Below are 14,166 nucleotides of genomic sequence, written 5' to 3' on the forward strand. Positions count from 1 at the left end.
GGTCTGGGTTGCCGAGATGATTTAGACGCTGTGACAAGCCATGTTACTAGTCTGGTGCAACAGCACACTCACGGTTTATTGACGTGCAATTTAGCATAAACAAGGACAAAAGTCTGTGTTCTGTTTGCAGGTTGTGTGACATACAGGAATGAGCCAGATGTTATTACTGTTAACTTTGCTAAATGTTTTAACTACAAGCAGCTGTAAACGTTCCTGCAAACTACACTGCTGAAGAGACGCTTGTTTTGGTGAGGAGTAGACGACTCTCCTAGGTTAACATGCCTCTTTCCAAACCTCTGGAGAACACGCACACCTGAATTACTCTACTAGAAGCTTTCAGATGAAATATGTTAGCTTGTTTCTCTAACCCTCATATATTCGAGGTGTGCTGCACTAGAGTATGTTATGGCATTCATGACATTTTCCAGGTAACCACTGCATATGTGGAAGGAGGGTGAGTCATGTGACCATGGTAGTAACGTGGTCTTCTGCAAGAGCCCTTAACGAGCCCCCTTTGCTTGACTGCCATGCTGGGGTGTCAGGTGTCCAGTCGAAGGCCCTCGGAGGAATGCGAGTAAAACCCAGACGATGTGTCTGAAGGAGCCAAAGGAGAAGGACAGGTTTCCTTTCATTAACCCTCTGTTGTGATTTAGATTTTTTAACTTCTGAATGATTCTGTTAAGGCATTCTGTTAATATATTGTGTGCGTGCACATGTGTATACATGTGTGTGCACATGCGTTCGTGATTTATTAATGTATAAGTGGATGTGAAGCATCTTTCATGCTAAGCAGATTTTTATGATATGGAAGTGGAGTGTGGAGGAGGTTGTGGTTGCTGGGTTAGTATGAGGAGGGGGTTGTGGGTGTTGAGTTGGGGTGAGGAGGGGGTTGTGGGTGTTGAGTTGGGATGAGGAGGGAGTTGTGGGTGTTGAGTTGGGGTGTGGAGGGGGTTGTGGGTGTTGAGTTGGGATGAGGAGGGGGTTGTGGGTGTTGAGTTGGGGTGTTGTGGGTGTTGAGTTGGGGTGTGGAGGGGGTTGTGGGTGTTGAGTTGGGGTGTGGAGGGGGTTGTGGGTGTTGAGTTGGGGTGAGGAGGGAGTTGTGGGTGTTGAGTTGGGGTGTGGAGGGGGTTGGGGTGTGGAGGGAGTTGTGGGTGTTGAGTTGGGGTGTGGAGGGGGTTGGGGTGTGGAGGGAGTTGTGGGTGTTGAGTTGGGGTGAGGAGGGGGTTGTGGGTGTTGAGTTGGGATGAGGAGGGAGTTGTGGGTGTTGAGTTGGGGTGTGGAGGGGGTTGTGGGTGTTGAGTTGGGGTGAGGAGGGGGTTGTGGGTGTTGAGTTGGGATGAGGAGGGGGTTGTGGGTGTTGAGTTGGGGTGAGGAGGGGGTTGTGGGTGTTGAGTTGGGGTGAGGAGGGAGTTGTGGGTGTGGAGGGAGTTGTGGGTGTTGAGTTGGGGTGTGGAGGGGGTTGTGGGTGTTGAGTTGGAGTGTGGAGGGAGTTGTGGGTGTTGAGTTGGGGTGTGGAGGGGGTTGTGGGTGTTGAGTTGGGGTGAGGAGGGGGTTGTGGGTGTTGAGTTGGGGTGTGGAGGGAGTTGTGGGTGTTGAGTTGGGGTGTGGAGGGAGTTGTGGGTGTTGAGTTGGGGTGTGGAGGGAGTTGTGGGTGTTGAGTTGGGGTGTGGAGGGGGTTGGGGTGTGGAGGGAGTTGTGGGTGTTGAGTTGGGGTGTGGAGGGAGTTGTGGGTGTTGAGTTGGGGTGTGGAGGGGGTTGTGGGTGTTGAGTTGGGGTGTGGAGGGGGTTGTGGGTGTTGAGTTGGGGTGTGGAGGGGGTTGTGGGTGTTGAGTTGGGGTGTGGAGGGGGTTGTGAATGTTGAGTTGGGATGTGGAGTGGTAGTCGATCACGTGACTGTGGCCTTCTCAATTAGGCTTGTGTAGTTTTCTCTCTGATCTAAGTGTTGATGTCTCAGCCATGCTGCCCTTAAGAAGCTCTCATAAATAGCTCAAAACAAAGATTCAGGTCTGTGCAGGGGAGGGTGCAGTGGTGTAGCAGGTGTATTAGGTGTCCAGGAGGGTGTAGCAGGTGTATTAGGTGTCCAGGAGGGTGTAGCAGGTGCCCTGGAGGGTGCAGCAGGTGTCCAGGAGGGTGTAATAGGTGTCCAGGAGGGTGTAGCAGGTGTATCAGGTGTCCAGGAGGGTGTAGCAGGTGTATCAGGTGTCCAGGAGGGTGTATTAGGTGTCCAGGAGGGTGTAGCAGGTGTCCAGGAGGGTGTAGCAGGTGTCAAGGAGGGTGTAGCAGGTGTCTGGAAGAGAGTACCAGCGGTTAGGGAAGCTGGTAAAAGCCTCAGTGAGAGTCAGTGAGGACAAATCTGGGTGTGTTCTCTTCTTTCAAGTGTACATAGCTTGTAAAGTTTTTTATTTAAATTTGCAGTTTTGTTGAACACGTGTGCTTGTGTGCTGCACGGCACAGAGGCACGAAATAGCTAAGGCCTGTGGGTGTGTGTGGGTGTGTGTATGTTAGGTCTATCAGTACATTTCAAATGCTATTCAGATTTTTCTAATACGGGTAAGGCAAAAAAAAAATCCCATTGAAATGTCTAAGGTCCCGTGTTGTACCTTTTAAGACTCCTAACGTTCCAGCGTGTACCTCCTAGACCTTTTGGCAAATGACCCTTGATGCTACATGTAGATAAAGGGGGTTGTCACTAGGCAACAGCCAGAAATGGTGTTACTGCGATTTCTCCAGCTCACCAGGATAGCTGCTGCTAAATCAGTGGAAAGCTCTATGCTAATTACAGGCTGATTAATACTTGCATTCAAATATTAAATCTTTTAAGTACTTAAAATTTGAGAGCAGTTTTAAGCATATTTGACAGCCTTGAGGGAGTATGTGTGTGTGTGTGGGTGTGTGTGTGTGTTGTATTTCAACAGATCTCACATATTTGGTCATGGGAGTGACGAAAGAAAATGTGTGTGTTCATACATTTTGTTTTAATTCCTTTGTGGGAACCTTTAGAACACAGAGGAAATATTTCTGGCTTTGCCAGTCACCACAAGTGCAGCTTCGATTAAAAAAAAAAAGAAGAATGACCCAGATAGGCCTTTTGTAGGGTATATAGCAGCGTTCAGCTGTACCACCACTCGGTTCATATATGTGTCACAAGAGTGAATGTGTGACTGTGTGCGTTCGTGTATGTTTGTGTATGTATATGTTTTCGTCGGGGTGTGTTCTGTGGTCCGCTTTGCTTTCGTGCTGTGGTTCGGCAATTCCCCTCCCGCCTGGTTACACTCTGCAGTTTCAGGAAGTTTTTGCATGTTTTGTCTGGTTTTGTGTCTGTTTGGGTTTACTCGGTGTGTTTCTGGGGAAAAGAGGAAGAGACGATGCCAGTGGTATGTGGGTTGGAGACGGAGATAGCGGTAGCGTGAGCTATTTGTGCAGTACACATGTAAAGGAGTTATGAAGCCAACACTTTCCACAGAGCATTAGGGAGCAGTGAATGGAGGCTGCTCACGGAGCGAGTGTAACACTGGCGGAGTGAGACAGTTTGTGTCTCTCTGTTGTGTTCTTCTTTATCTACCGTTCTGTCCGTTTATCTGTCCGTCTATCTGTCCGTCTGCCTCAGGGTTTGATTGTGCTGAAGTGTGAACAGGTGTACTAAGTGATTTGCGTTAGTGTTTGTGAGTTTATATATATGTTTGGGAGTTTGAGCCTGTGTGTTAGAGACCTTTTGTGAGTTTATATGTGTGTAAGAATTTGTGAGTTTGTGTGTGTGTCTGTGTTTGAATTTGTGAGAGTCAGTGTGGGAGAGTATGTGTTACTCTTTGAGTGGGTGAAGGTTTGTGTATGGGTGGGTGTGTGTGTGTGTATGTGTGTGTGTGTGTGTGTGTGTGTGTGTGTGTGTGTGTGTGTGTGTGTGTAATGAATGCTGTCTTGTCAGGGTTCTCCTGCTCTGCTTAGTCCTGTTCACTGACTTGCCCACTGACCAATCACTGGCCGTCACTGTATAGCCTGTCACGTCTCCCAAACACCCTCTTCCTCTTACATGCACACACACACACACACCACTGCACTGGCTACACACACATCCACACACACACTGGGTGTGAGTCATACTCTTGCTTTGACCTCTGTCTCACACTTTTCCTCCCTGCTTGTGTGTGTGCGTGTGCGCGCGTGTGTGTGTGTGTGTGTGTGTGTGTGATTCCCATCCTCCCTCATTGCTTGCAGTTAGCAGGACAAGACACACCTTACTTACACAAAGATTACATGGACCAATTAACCTCAGGATGATGTTGCCACAGGACCGAGTGGGACAGAACAAACAGGACAAGCTCGTAACTGCATGGGGCTTCCCATTATGATCTATACAAAATTTACATCCAGCATATATATATATATATATATATATATAGACACACACACACACACAAATAGACACAACACACCACACACACACACACGCACGCCCAGCCATGACAACAGATCCCAGGGGGTCCTGGTAATCTTCCTGTTAGTGAGGAGTGTAGACTGCTGTCTGGAGACACACACGCAGTGCAGGTCTTTGCCAAGCGCAGCAGCAGCGTGAGAGAATGGTCTGGACGCTCGGGCTGAAGGTTAAAGAAACGGCGGCTCTCAGCCCGACTAGTTTGGCCGCTTGATTCAGCCCGAGTGTTCATTTTCACTCCTACAGCTACATTCAGCCTCGTGCAGCTACATTTTCATGCTGGGGGAAAAAATATTAGTATACTATGCAGTGTTTATTTGTCTACAGATAAACACCAAAATTAAAATGAGATTATGGATTATGTATATGCTGGATTATGTATATGCTGCCTAGCTAGGGGAAGAAAAAGGCCAAACCCCTCGTTTAACTTTGCGCGTGTCACTGAGGACATATTCGCCTCTTTGTTAGCTACCGCTACGCCCTTCAGCGCCTTTCAGACAAGTCTAAACTCAGCTGGCATCTGAAGAGCTCCCGGTGGCTGTTAGGAACGCTTGGCCCTGCACTGAGCCATTGCAGTGGTGTCGTGACCGCAGGCGCCACTGGGGGTCGCTAAAGGGCGGCGTGCGCCGTCTAATTTGTGCGCCGAGCACAAATGCGGCGTGTTTACCGTCCAGCCTGTTACTGGGACGGATCCTGCGTTCATTTCTCAGATCCGCCTTAAGACACAATCATGCAGCCGCAGGTCCAGCATACGCACAACTGTACATTACATGAATGCACGTAGGTCATAACTGTAGGCTATTTATTTATCATTACAGTCTGAAAAAGTGTAATATGCTCTCTGTCTCTCTCTCTCTCTCTATATATATATATATATATATGTGTGTGTATATAAATATATATATGTGTGTATATATATATATATATATATATATATATATATATATATATATATATATATATATATATATATATATAATTAATGTTTGTATGTTTGTGTTTATATGTTTATTTAAAGAATAACGAGGCAAAGTAATGTGTATATTTGAGACAGGAGCTTGGCGGAGAGGGGTGAGTTTTTGTGGTGTGTTTGGTGTTGGCTGGATGATGTTTTGTCTCTGCTGTCTGGTTGTCTGGTGTCAGGGGAATGGGGGGGGGGGGGGGGGGGTGTCACAGGGTCTTCCCGTGTCTAAACATCTCTAGCGGGCCAGTGCGGTGGTTGTCGGTCTGTCTGGTAGCTGCGTGTCTGTTCGTTTAACTGGGAAGTTTTTTTTTCCACGTTGCACTAAGACAAAGTGCCACAACATGGCCAAAAACGTTCACATAAACGAAATGTAATGTTGTCGCATCACGTTTCAGCCGCTTGTGATTTTAATTGTTCTGTCAGATAAGCAACACCTCCCGACACACACACGCACGCACGCACGCCCCTCAAACCGCTCCGGTTATTTATAGATAGTAGACGGTTTGGGGAAGGGGGGGCAGTGACACATCTGTTGAATATCTGCTAGACTGGGGTCAGCCCAAGGTTAGCCTCTTCACTGCCTGCCTTGATTGGTGGCGGCTGGCACTAATGAGAGTGTGTAATTCTACCCGCCTACACCCCCCCTCCCCCGGCTAGACCAGCCCCTCTCACCGCCATTGTCACCGCCAGCCTCGGCTCCGAGCACTCCCTCCCTCCCTCCTGTCTGTCTGGCTCTGCTCCCCCTCCTAGAGGAGGAGGAGGAGGAGGAGGAGGAGGAGGAGGAGGAGGGCTGGGGTGTCCGCCTGCCCACAACCATGACACCGTAACAGTGAGCCATTCTTCTGAATGAAAGCGAGCGAGAGGGGCGCTGGTGGAGGAAGAAAAAAAAAGGAGCCCGTTCCCCGTAGGAGACGTTACCGACGCGGGCGAGCGGGGACATGGCGTGAGGCATGAGGAGCCGGAGAGGCCAGCGCCGACCGCGCAGTGCTGGTTAGGTCGTCCTTAACACCGTGCGGGGGGGGTGCCCCGCTACCGGCGGCTCTTCACCGGCGTCCCGTCACTCCCCAGCCCCCATGCAAAACGTAACGGCGCCGGGCACGTCCAGCAAGTCCAACTCCAATGTCACTTGTTCCTGCAACTGCACCGGAGCGCAGCCACAGGGGATGGATATATGTGAGTCTCTCCTCCGCTCCGTCCGCTACTCGGCCCGTTCGGGGGGCGATTCTGAGGAACCGATCGCCGCTCCGGACCTCGCGAAATCGTACGAATGGTTGTTTTTTTTTTGCCGTGCGACTGGTGTGTTTTCCGGGGATATGCGGTGTCGTTACGGCGTATTTCGGACCTCCGCCGCCGTGTGTGACGTATTACCGAAATATCGTTAATAATGTCGTGAGAGACGCGGACGAACGGGGTGAAAACGCCTTTATTCGCAGTCTGGCGGCTCGTTCAGTCGTCTCTGACTAAAATGTGAAGCTGGTTTATGTGTGTGTGTGCACAGGGCGTAAACTTCTACGCTTGTAATGTGTTTTTTTTTGTATTGTAACCGAACTCGACGCGTCAATTGAAAAATATCTGTTCGCGGCGTCGGCCCGCGCGCGTGTCGGTCCGACTCGTCCTCTCGGTCCGGTGTCCGTGGAGGCAGAAACGCCCCGCGGTCCTCCGGCAGTCTCGCGGTTCTGCGGAGACTTTATTTTAAGCCCGACGCCGTGTTTGTGTCTGGCTGTAGTTTCGCTGAGAATAACGCTGCGGGTCTGGAGCGAGACCGCCCGTCGTCCTGCCCCCACGTCGCCCCAGACCGCCCGCCGAAACCCGGAGACGTTACCGTAGAGGACGGGGGCGCGCGTGTAACGGGGTGTTGAGGAGTGTGTTCGCCGTTACTGGCGACGCCAAGTGCCCGTCCCGAAGTCATTAACTTCTACAGTATGCCCTTTGGTGACAAATCTTGTAACCAAATTGACTTTTTCACTCCAAAGACTTGACTGATAATGAACTGTTTACCCGTCCTGCTCGTTTGGCGCTATCGCCAGTTAAAACACCGTTATATGAACACCGTAGGTTCAAGTGTAAGCGCTACGACATTAGTGAGAAACTTCTTAAATAAAAATGTGCGACGCAGACGTGTGTTAAACACTGAAACCTTAAACATGAACCTTTGGTATGTCAGGAGAGACCAAATCACCACAGCAGACCCGTGTGGTTCGTACACAGACCTGCCGTGAACGCGCTTTGGCCACTGCGTTTGTTTGGGACTGACGTCTTTAAAAGCAGCTACGTGTTCTTGTGCTTACAGACATGTTCGTTAGGATAAAACGTGAGCATGTGCTTATTACAGTCTTCTGTGGCCGTTGTGTGTGTGTTTGTGTGTGTGTCGCTGCGCGTGAATGTTGTGCTCGTGACGCGAGCGCGAGCTGTGGCGTTTGGGACTGCGCGCGGGGACGGCGGATAGTCTCAGCGGTGAACTTGGCTCGTTCATTAGACTGCAGTGCTGCTCCTTATCAGAGCTTAAGCGTGGATGCCAATGACACACACACACACACACTCACAAACACTTTTTTTGGAGGTCTGCCATATAAAAAATAAGATCAAGACTTGATTGCATCAGTAGTTAGAACAGAGGACTGCTGCTCTAATACCTTTTGAAAGTGTTTGGCATGCTGGACACCTTGTCCACTATGAGCTGTACAGTCAGACGCGCCCTGTGTCGTCTCCATTAGCTCGAACAGACGCTACCTCAGTCTGGATATCAGAAGCGCTAATCTCAGCTGACGAGGCCCAGTAAGGGTTCGCCTGTTAGAAGTGAAGCCTGTAACACACGTACAGTGTAACAGAGCGATACACATCTGCATTCTACAATTCCTAAAAGCGTCTAGTCGAAATCGTATTCGAAACCACCCAAACGCACGCGCCGCCGTGCACCAGGGCCACCGTAATTCGTTTCCAACAGGGCAGCTGCCGAGTTGCCAGGCAGCAGAATGGGGAAACAGGATATCGGGCCGCGTTTTTGGCTCGTAAGAGACCCTGCAGCCTGCTTGTAACAAATACGTAGGGGATGAAAACACCAGCCCCGTCAATATCTGATCCCAGCATCATTCTGGCACCTTTCTGATTTTCCACTGGCCAGCGCCGGGCGAGGCCCGACACAGGAGCCACAAGCAGACTGTTATTGTCACAAAACCCTGGCCTCTCCTATTAACATTTTATTGCTGGTGGTTAACATGTATAAATGTGGAATTAAAATTTTTGCTGTGCTAAGGGCAGGAGTGTGAAATATTTCACTTCCCTTATAACATATTAATGTTGTTCGTAATCTAAATATCATCAGTGGACAATAACATTATTGTTAAATAGTATGATTAATACCAAATGGGAACCAAATAGCATTATATACCTTTAGCATACATACCCAACATTAATAATGGTACATTAGAAGAAGCACTTAAAAAAGACAATACAAGCAGCAGCTTAAACGGCATTTCGACATCTCCGACACGTTTTAATGCTTTAAAACGGCTCAGTGCTCGCAGCAGTGACACGTTTTTATAATGTGACATCATGACATCAGACCCTCATAAAACACCTCAGAAGCCTTTGATGTGCCCCGTCAGACATCTCCTTGGGGCAGTCTTGTGCGGCGTAGAGAACGCTAACGCCGATGTTTGCCGTTGACCGTGGCGTCAGAGTCCCCTTGGTGGTGGTTGCACTTAGTCGGGTCCCGGGGAGGAACCGTACACCGTACTGCCGCTGAGAGTGAGTTGTAGAATGATCTAACCCCGATGAGTCTGACCGTTGGAGGTCACATGTCTGACTCATCCAAGAGCCTGTGTGAGCAGGCAGTCCGTAAAGTCAGGCTGTCAGCCGGTCAGGCGGCCTGTAAAGCAGCCGGTCAGGCGGCCTGTAAAGCAGCCGGTCAGGCGGCCTGTAAAGCAGCCGGTCAGGTAGTTCGTGCCGTTGTGTCGGTGCTCATCGCAGCTGCACGAACACTTGTGAGGGCGTCGTTATGCACACTAACGACCTCGTTAGGGAAATGTGTGGAGCGCGGGGCTGCAGGCGTTAGGACTCGGGATGGCGAGCAAGGGCAGAGCTTCATCCTCCTCTTCCTCACGCACTCCCTTTCAGGTTATTATCCCTTTCCTGGAACAAGGCAGTCAAACCAGGGTTTACAGGCCCAAACTGGCCATAATGTTGATCTGCCCAATGCATCTAATGTATCAGCTTAGAGGTGTGTGTGTGTGTGTGTGTGTGTGTGTGTGTGTGTGTGTGTGTGTGTGTGTGTGTGTGTGTGTGTGTGTGTGTGTGTGTGTGTGTGTGTGTGTGTGTGTGTGTGTGAGTGTGAAATGGGGTTGTGGACGAGGCTGTGTGGGAGCATAGTGTGTTGTCATCAGGGGGGGTGGGGTGGGTGTGTGTGTGTGTGTGTGTGTGTGTGTGTGTGTGTGTGTGTGTGTGTGTGTGGGGGTGGGGGGGTCCTCCAGGCTAAATAGATTCATCTTTTACAACCCAACACCATTTACTAAATGGAAATGATCCCCTCTGGCTCATATATAACCTCATCCAGACACTGTTCTTGTGTGTGTGTGTGTGTGTGTGTGTGTGTGTGTGTGTGTGTGTGTGTGTCAGGAACTTTACGTCCTGGTCTTCTGGGTGCTGATTAGGCTTGAGCCGAAAATGTCTTTAAAATGGTTGTTGACGTGGTTGCTTAAGCCAAGCTGAGGTCTAATCAGGGTGCATTTTAACCGGCCCTCCACTGCTGTGCAGTCTGCCTGTGTGTGTTTGTCTATATGTAAGTGTGTGTGTGTGTGTTTGTGTTTTGACAGTCTTTCTCTGGTCTTTGTGAGAGTAGCGTAGCTCTTGGGAACAGAGGGAGGGTGTTGGTGGTGTTGGTGGTGGTGGTGGGGGGGGGGGGGGGGGGTAGCTTTGCGTTCTGAACGGGGGTTATAAACATCAGCTCCTCCTCTTGCCCCCAGCCTCGGGTGAGTGTGTGTGAGCTTTGCCCTTCTGACAGCTGCAGCTGAGACCCGGCCTTCTGCGGCCCAGCCAGCCTTGACATTGGCCGTGGTTCCCCTCTTTGTGTCTGTCCTACACGCACTCATCGCCCCACACCCTCCACGGGGGGAGATGTGTGGGGCGGCGACCTGGGTCTTCCTGCGTTTTTCCAAAGTGGGGGAGGGGGTTTGGCGTGGCCGGCCCAGTTCCGTCCGGTCTCGCTGTGGCAGGCCAGGCACTCATGCGGTTGTGCGGGGTTTCCGCCCCGGCTTGGGCGGAGGGTTCACGGCTCAAAACCCGAGTTCAGCTTGTGTGTGCATTTGTTTACGTATCTGTGTGTGTGTGTGTGTGTGTGTGTGTGTGTGTGTGTGTGTGTGTGAGCTCTTCAGGGAAGAGGCACTGATGCTTCCAAAAGGTAGAACCATTGCAGGAAGACTGTCTGCAGATCTTTCAACGTTTCAAAGCGTTAAACTATCAAATCTCTTTAAATTGGCCTTCGCTTCAGAACAACGTACGGTAACAACGCCACGCTGGCCCGACACTAAAAACGCCGCTAGCCGGGAGGCTGTGGCCATTTTCTCGTCTGTCGCGGAGGAAGATGGTGGGAGTGTGTGAGCCAGAGTAAACACACGTAGGCTACAGAAGATTCTCCGAATTAACATCCACAGACACTTGAGTCAAACACACTTATGTAACGAGCTCACTGTATGTGCACAGAGCCTTTTGGAATACGATGATTCATTTTTGACGGCAAAAACTAGGTACGAGTTGTGAGAGCTTCCTGTCGGTAGGGCCTCTGCTTCCTGCGCGTTTAGTCTCTCTTCTCGCATAGATAGCAGTGAAATGTAATAATAACGTACCTATTTATTCATGGACTGCTGGACTTATTTATTTCTTTAGTAGAACATGTCACTCAAACTTCTAAAGTTACCTTCACACACCGTTAATAAGTGGCTGTCGAGGAAACGCCATGACGGGCAGATGGGAGTGATGGTGATTGGCAGCGGAAGCTTTCAAGGGGAGGGGCCATAGCAGTTCACAGGGGCGGGGTTTGGCGTTGTCGGTAGTCGTATGCAGCGTATTGCGTGAAGGTGAAAACAACCGAAACGTTTGAGGTTTGGCAGCTGACGGGCGGCTCGGCCAGACCATCGTCGTGCCCACGGCCCTCGAGGGCGGCCGGCTGCGTGCGAGGGGAATGCATCCTCGCGCCCTCACACACACACACACACACACACTCTCACACTCATCAGGCATGCATAGCGTGAGCCCTGCTCCCAGACGTCAAACCCCCCCTCAACTGTTCATTACCCATGACTCCCAAAGTTCAGAGGTCATGGGGTCTTCCCACACCCACCCTCTGTATGATCCTTTGTCCTGGTGTTTGGTTTATGTACTGTTGTATATATTTGGGTAAAATGGCCCAATAGCGCCGTTATTTCACCATGGTTTTGGTAGGTCAGTGGTTAAAATAAGCATTCGTCTGTGTGGCCATATCTGTCCTACCTCTGTTGAGGAAAAAATTACGCTCTATCTCTCTGTGTGTATCTGTGAGTGTTTATATCTCTCTCTCTCTCTCTCTCTCTCTCTCTCTCCCCCTCTTTCTCTCTTTCTCTGTCAGACTGGAGACGCCTGCAGCAGTCGGGTGTCTTTCCGCTGTGTCAGCTGTCCCGTGTCTCCCCGCGTTACGCCGTGTGGCGTTGGTGTTTCGGCGGGGGTGGGTGGGGGAGGGGTGGAGCGAGGTCGCAGCTGGCCGTCCCCCTTGTTTGGAAATCCACCAGGGAGCCGATCGCCCCCTGTTCCTCCACACCCCCCCCCCCCCCCCCCCGCCCGCCCGCCTGTCTCGCTGCCAGCAGCTGCCCCCACACAGACGCAGACACACACAGACTCACAGACACGGAGTCTGAACTTTTGTATTTTGTATATGGTTCCACTGAATGGGCCGTCCAAAGAACGAAGTTGTGCTGTCGCAGATGTACGGCGAGTTATTCCAGACTCACGTACCCACACAGACCCATAATCCCCCTCCTGGCCTGGTGTGTTGTCGGCCAGCCATCAGACGGAGACGTTATCAGACCGTGTGACGCGACCGAGCGGTTACGTAATGCGGGAATACCAGATAACGGTGCTGGCTCTGTTCGGAACGTTGTAAGCGTTGTAAGCGAATGTTTGTTTTCCCTGTTTGTTTACTCAGTTGCATGTTTACACCCTTTGATCTCTTTTAATGCCCCTTTGTACTGCCCGCTAATTATGAAATGCATTTTCATAAGCGGGGTTGGATCGTGGATTATTACGAATGAAGAAAATTGAAACTTCAAACTCAGTAATATGAAGCTTATGTGCTTTTAGACATCACGACGCACACACGAGCCTGAAACCTCGTATACGTAGTAGCTCAGCTTGTCTTTAATTCCTCTCAGTATCGGCGTAGTATTGCAGACCAACAGAACCGGCTCCTCTCCTGCTGAATCACCTCAGAACCTTCTGAGTCTTCATCGCATGAGATTTCACTCTTTGAAATCTAGTTATGAAAATGGAATATGGATATTTTTTCATGGGCCCAGAAGGAATATTCCAGCGTTTCCGTCTGCTGTTGACTCCAAGCCAGTTCAGTTCACGGGCGAGGGCTGATGTTGAAGTCGTGCCCCGTCTCTCCGTGATTGGGTCCAAACGAACAGGATTTGATGTCCAACACTGGTGCTGGGTTTTACATTGTGTTATTTTAATGATATTTTGAAGTGAAATGAAATTTGTCATTACACATTGTACTTGTACAGCTGCGTAACGAGATGAGGTTACAGCGCCACCCCCTTGGTGCTATTAAGAACAGGAAAAGGAGTTTAAACAAGTTTAAAGGAGCATCAATATAAGGTTAAGGTGTTAATGATCATTCATATATGTTATTTTTGGTAGCATCACCTAGCCTGTATTCGCTCCTCTCTTTAGCCATCAGTTAAATTTGATTCCTTCATTTTCCTCAGAAAAAATCTATTTCAGAAAGTTGAGGCAGACAGCTTGTGGGGTGAAAGTCTCTTCAAATTGCCTTCCCCTGGTTTGCAGCTGGGTCCGGCGCTAGCGGGTCCGGCCGTGTTGCCATGTCCTCTGGAGCGTTCAGGGCCTGTTAAGACCTGCGACTCTGACGATTTGGGGTGAGCGGCTGTGGCGTGAATTAGAAGAGGGAGTGTAGCAGGAGCCGTCATCCACACTGGGGTCCTCAGCAGCTGCACGCTCTCTCTCGTTCTCTCTCTCTCTCTCTCTCTCTCTCTCTCTCTCTCTCGTTCTCTCTCTCTCTCTCCCCCTCCTGCCACTGAAGAGACTCTGAGCCCTGGTCTGTGGCCACAAGCTCCATTTTACATCAGGGTTGGAGTCAACTGGCAGAGACTGTGGTGTGTGTGTGTGGTGCATGGGGCATGTTTACTGGGTGGTGTGTGTGTGTGTGTGTGTGTGTTTGGGGGGGGGGGGGGTGCTCCAACATCTCCCCTCCCTCTCTCATGGGTGCAGTGAAGCCCAGGTGCATCAACAGCTGTTATGAGGCACGATGACGAGCATGTGTTGCGTAAAAGGTGGAGTTTGTTTTGGGCTTGTTTAGGTCCCACACACACACACACACACACACACACACGGCAGTGCTGTTGGGAGATGTTGTCCGTATCTGTTATCGGAGCCTGCTGGGGTTCAGTGGCCTGACTGGTCATGTTTATCAGCCGGTGATCTGCAGGCAGCCTAAACACCAGCGTCCCTCAGCACACAGGCAGACGGGCCTGGCACTCCGGAAACTGCCCCGCCACACACCATT

At 50.4% G+C, this 14,166-nt stretch overlaps 1 protein-coding gene across 3 annotated transcripts in view; it reads left to right on the forward strand.

Annotated features, from left to right (window-relative positions):
- Nucleotides 1-14,166, forward strand: part of ldlrad4a (low density lipoprotein receptor class A domain containing 4a) — a 61,324-nt gene that overhangs the window by 30,343 nt on the left and 16,815 nt on the right. The window contains exon 1 of one of the 3 annotated variants that reach the window (XM_077008350.1): nt 6,167-6,566. The exons of the other annotated variants lie outside the window; for them this stretch is intronic. Coding sequence (XP_076864465.1) covers nt 6,467-6,566 — 100 coding nt within the window. The 5' untranslated portion in view covers nt 6,167-6,466. Of the gene's footprint in view, nt 1-6,166; nt 6,567-14,166 lie in introns of those variants that run through there. 3 annotated transcript variants of the gene reach the window in all.

The sequence above is a fragment of the Brachyhypopomus gauderio genome, chromosome 6 (assembly GCF_052324685.1).
Source record: "Brachyhypopomus gauderio isolate BG-103 chromosome 6, BGAUD_0.2, whole genome shotgun sequence".
NCBI classification, from domain to species: Eukaryota; Metazoa; Chordata; class Actinopteri; order Gymnotiformes; family Hypopomidae; genus Brachyhypopomus; species Brachyhypopomus gauderio.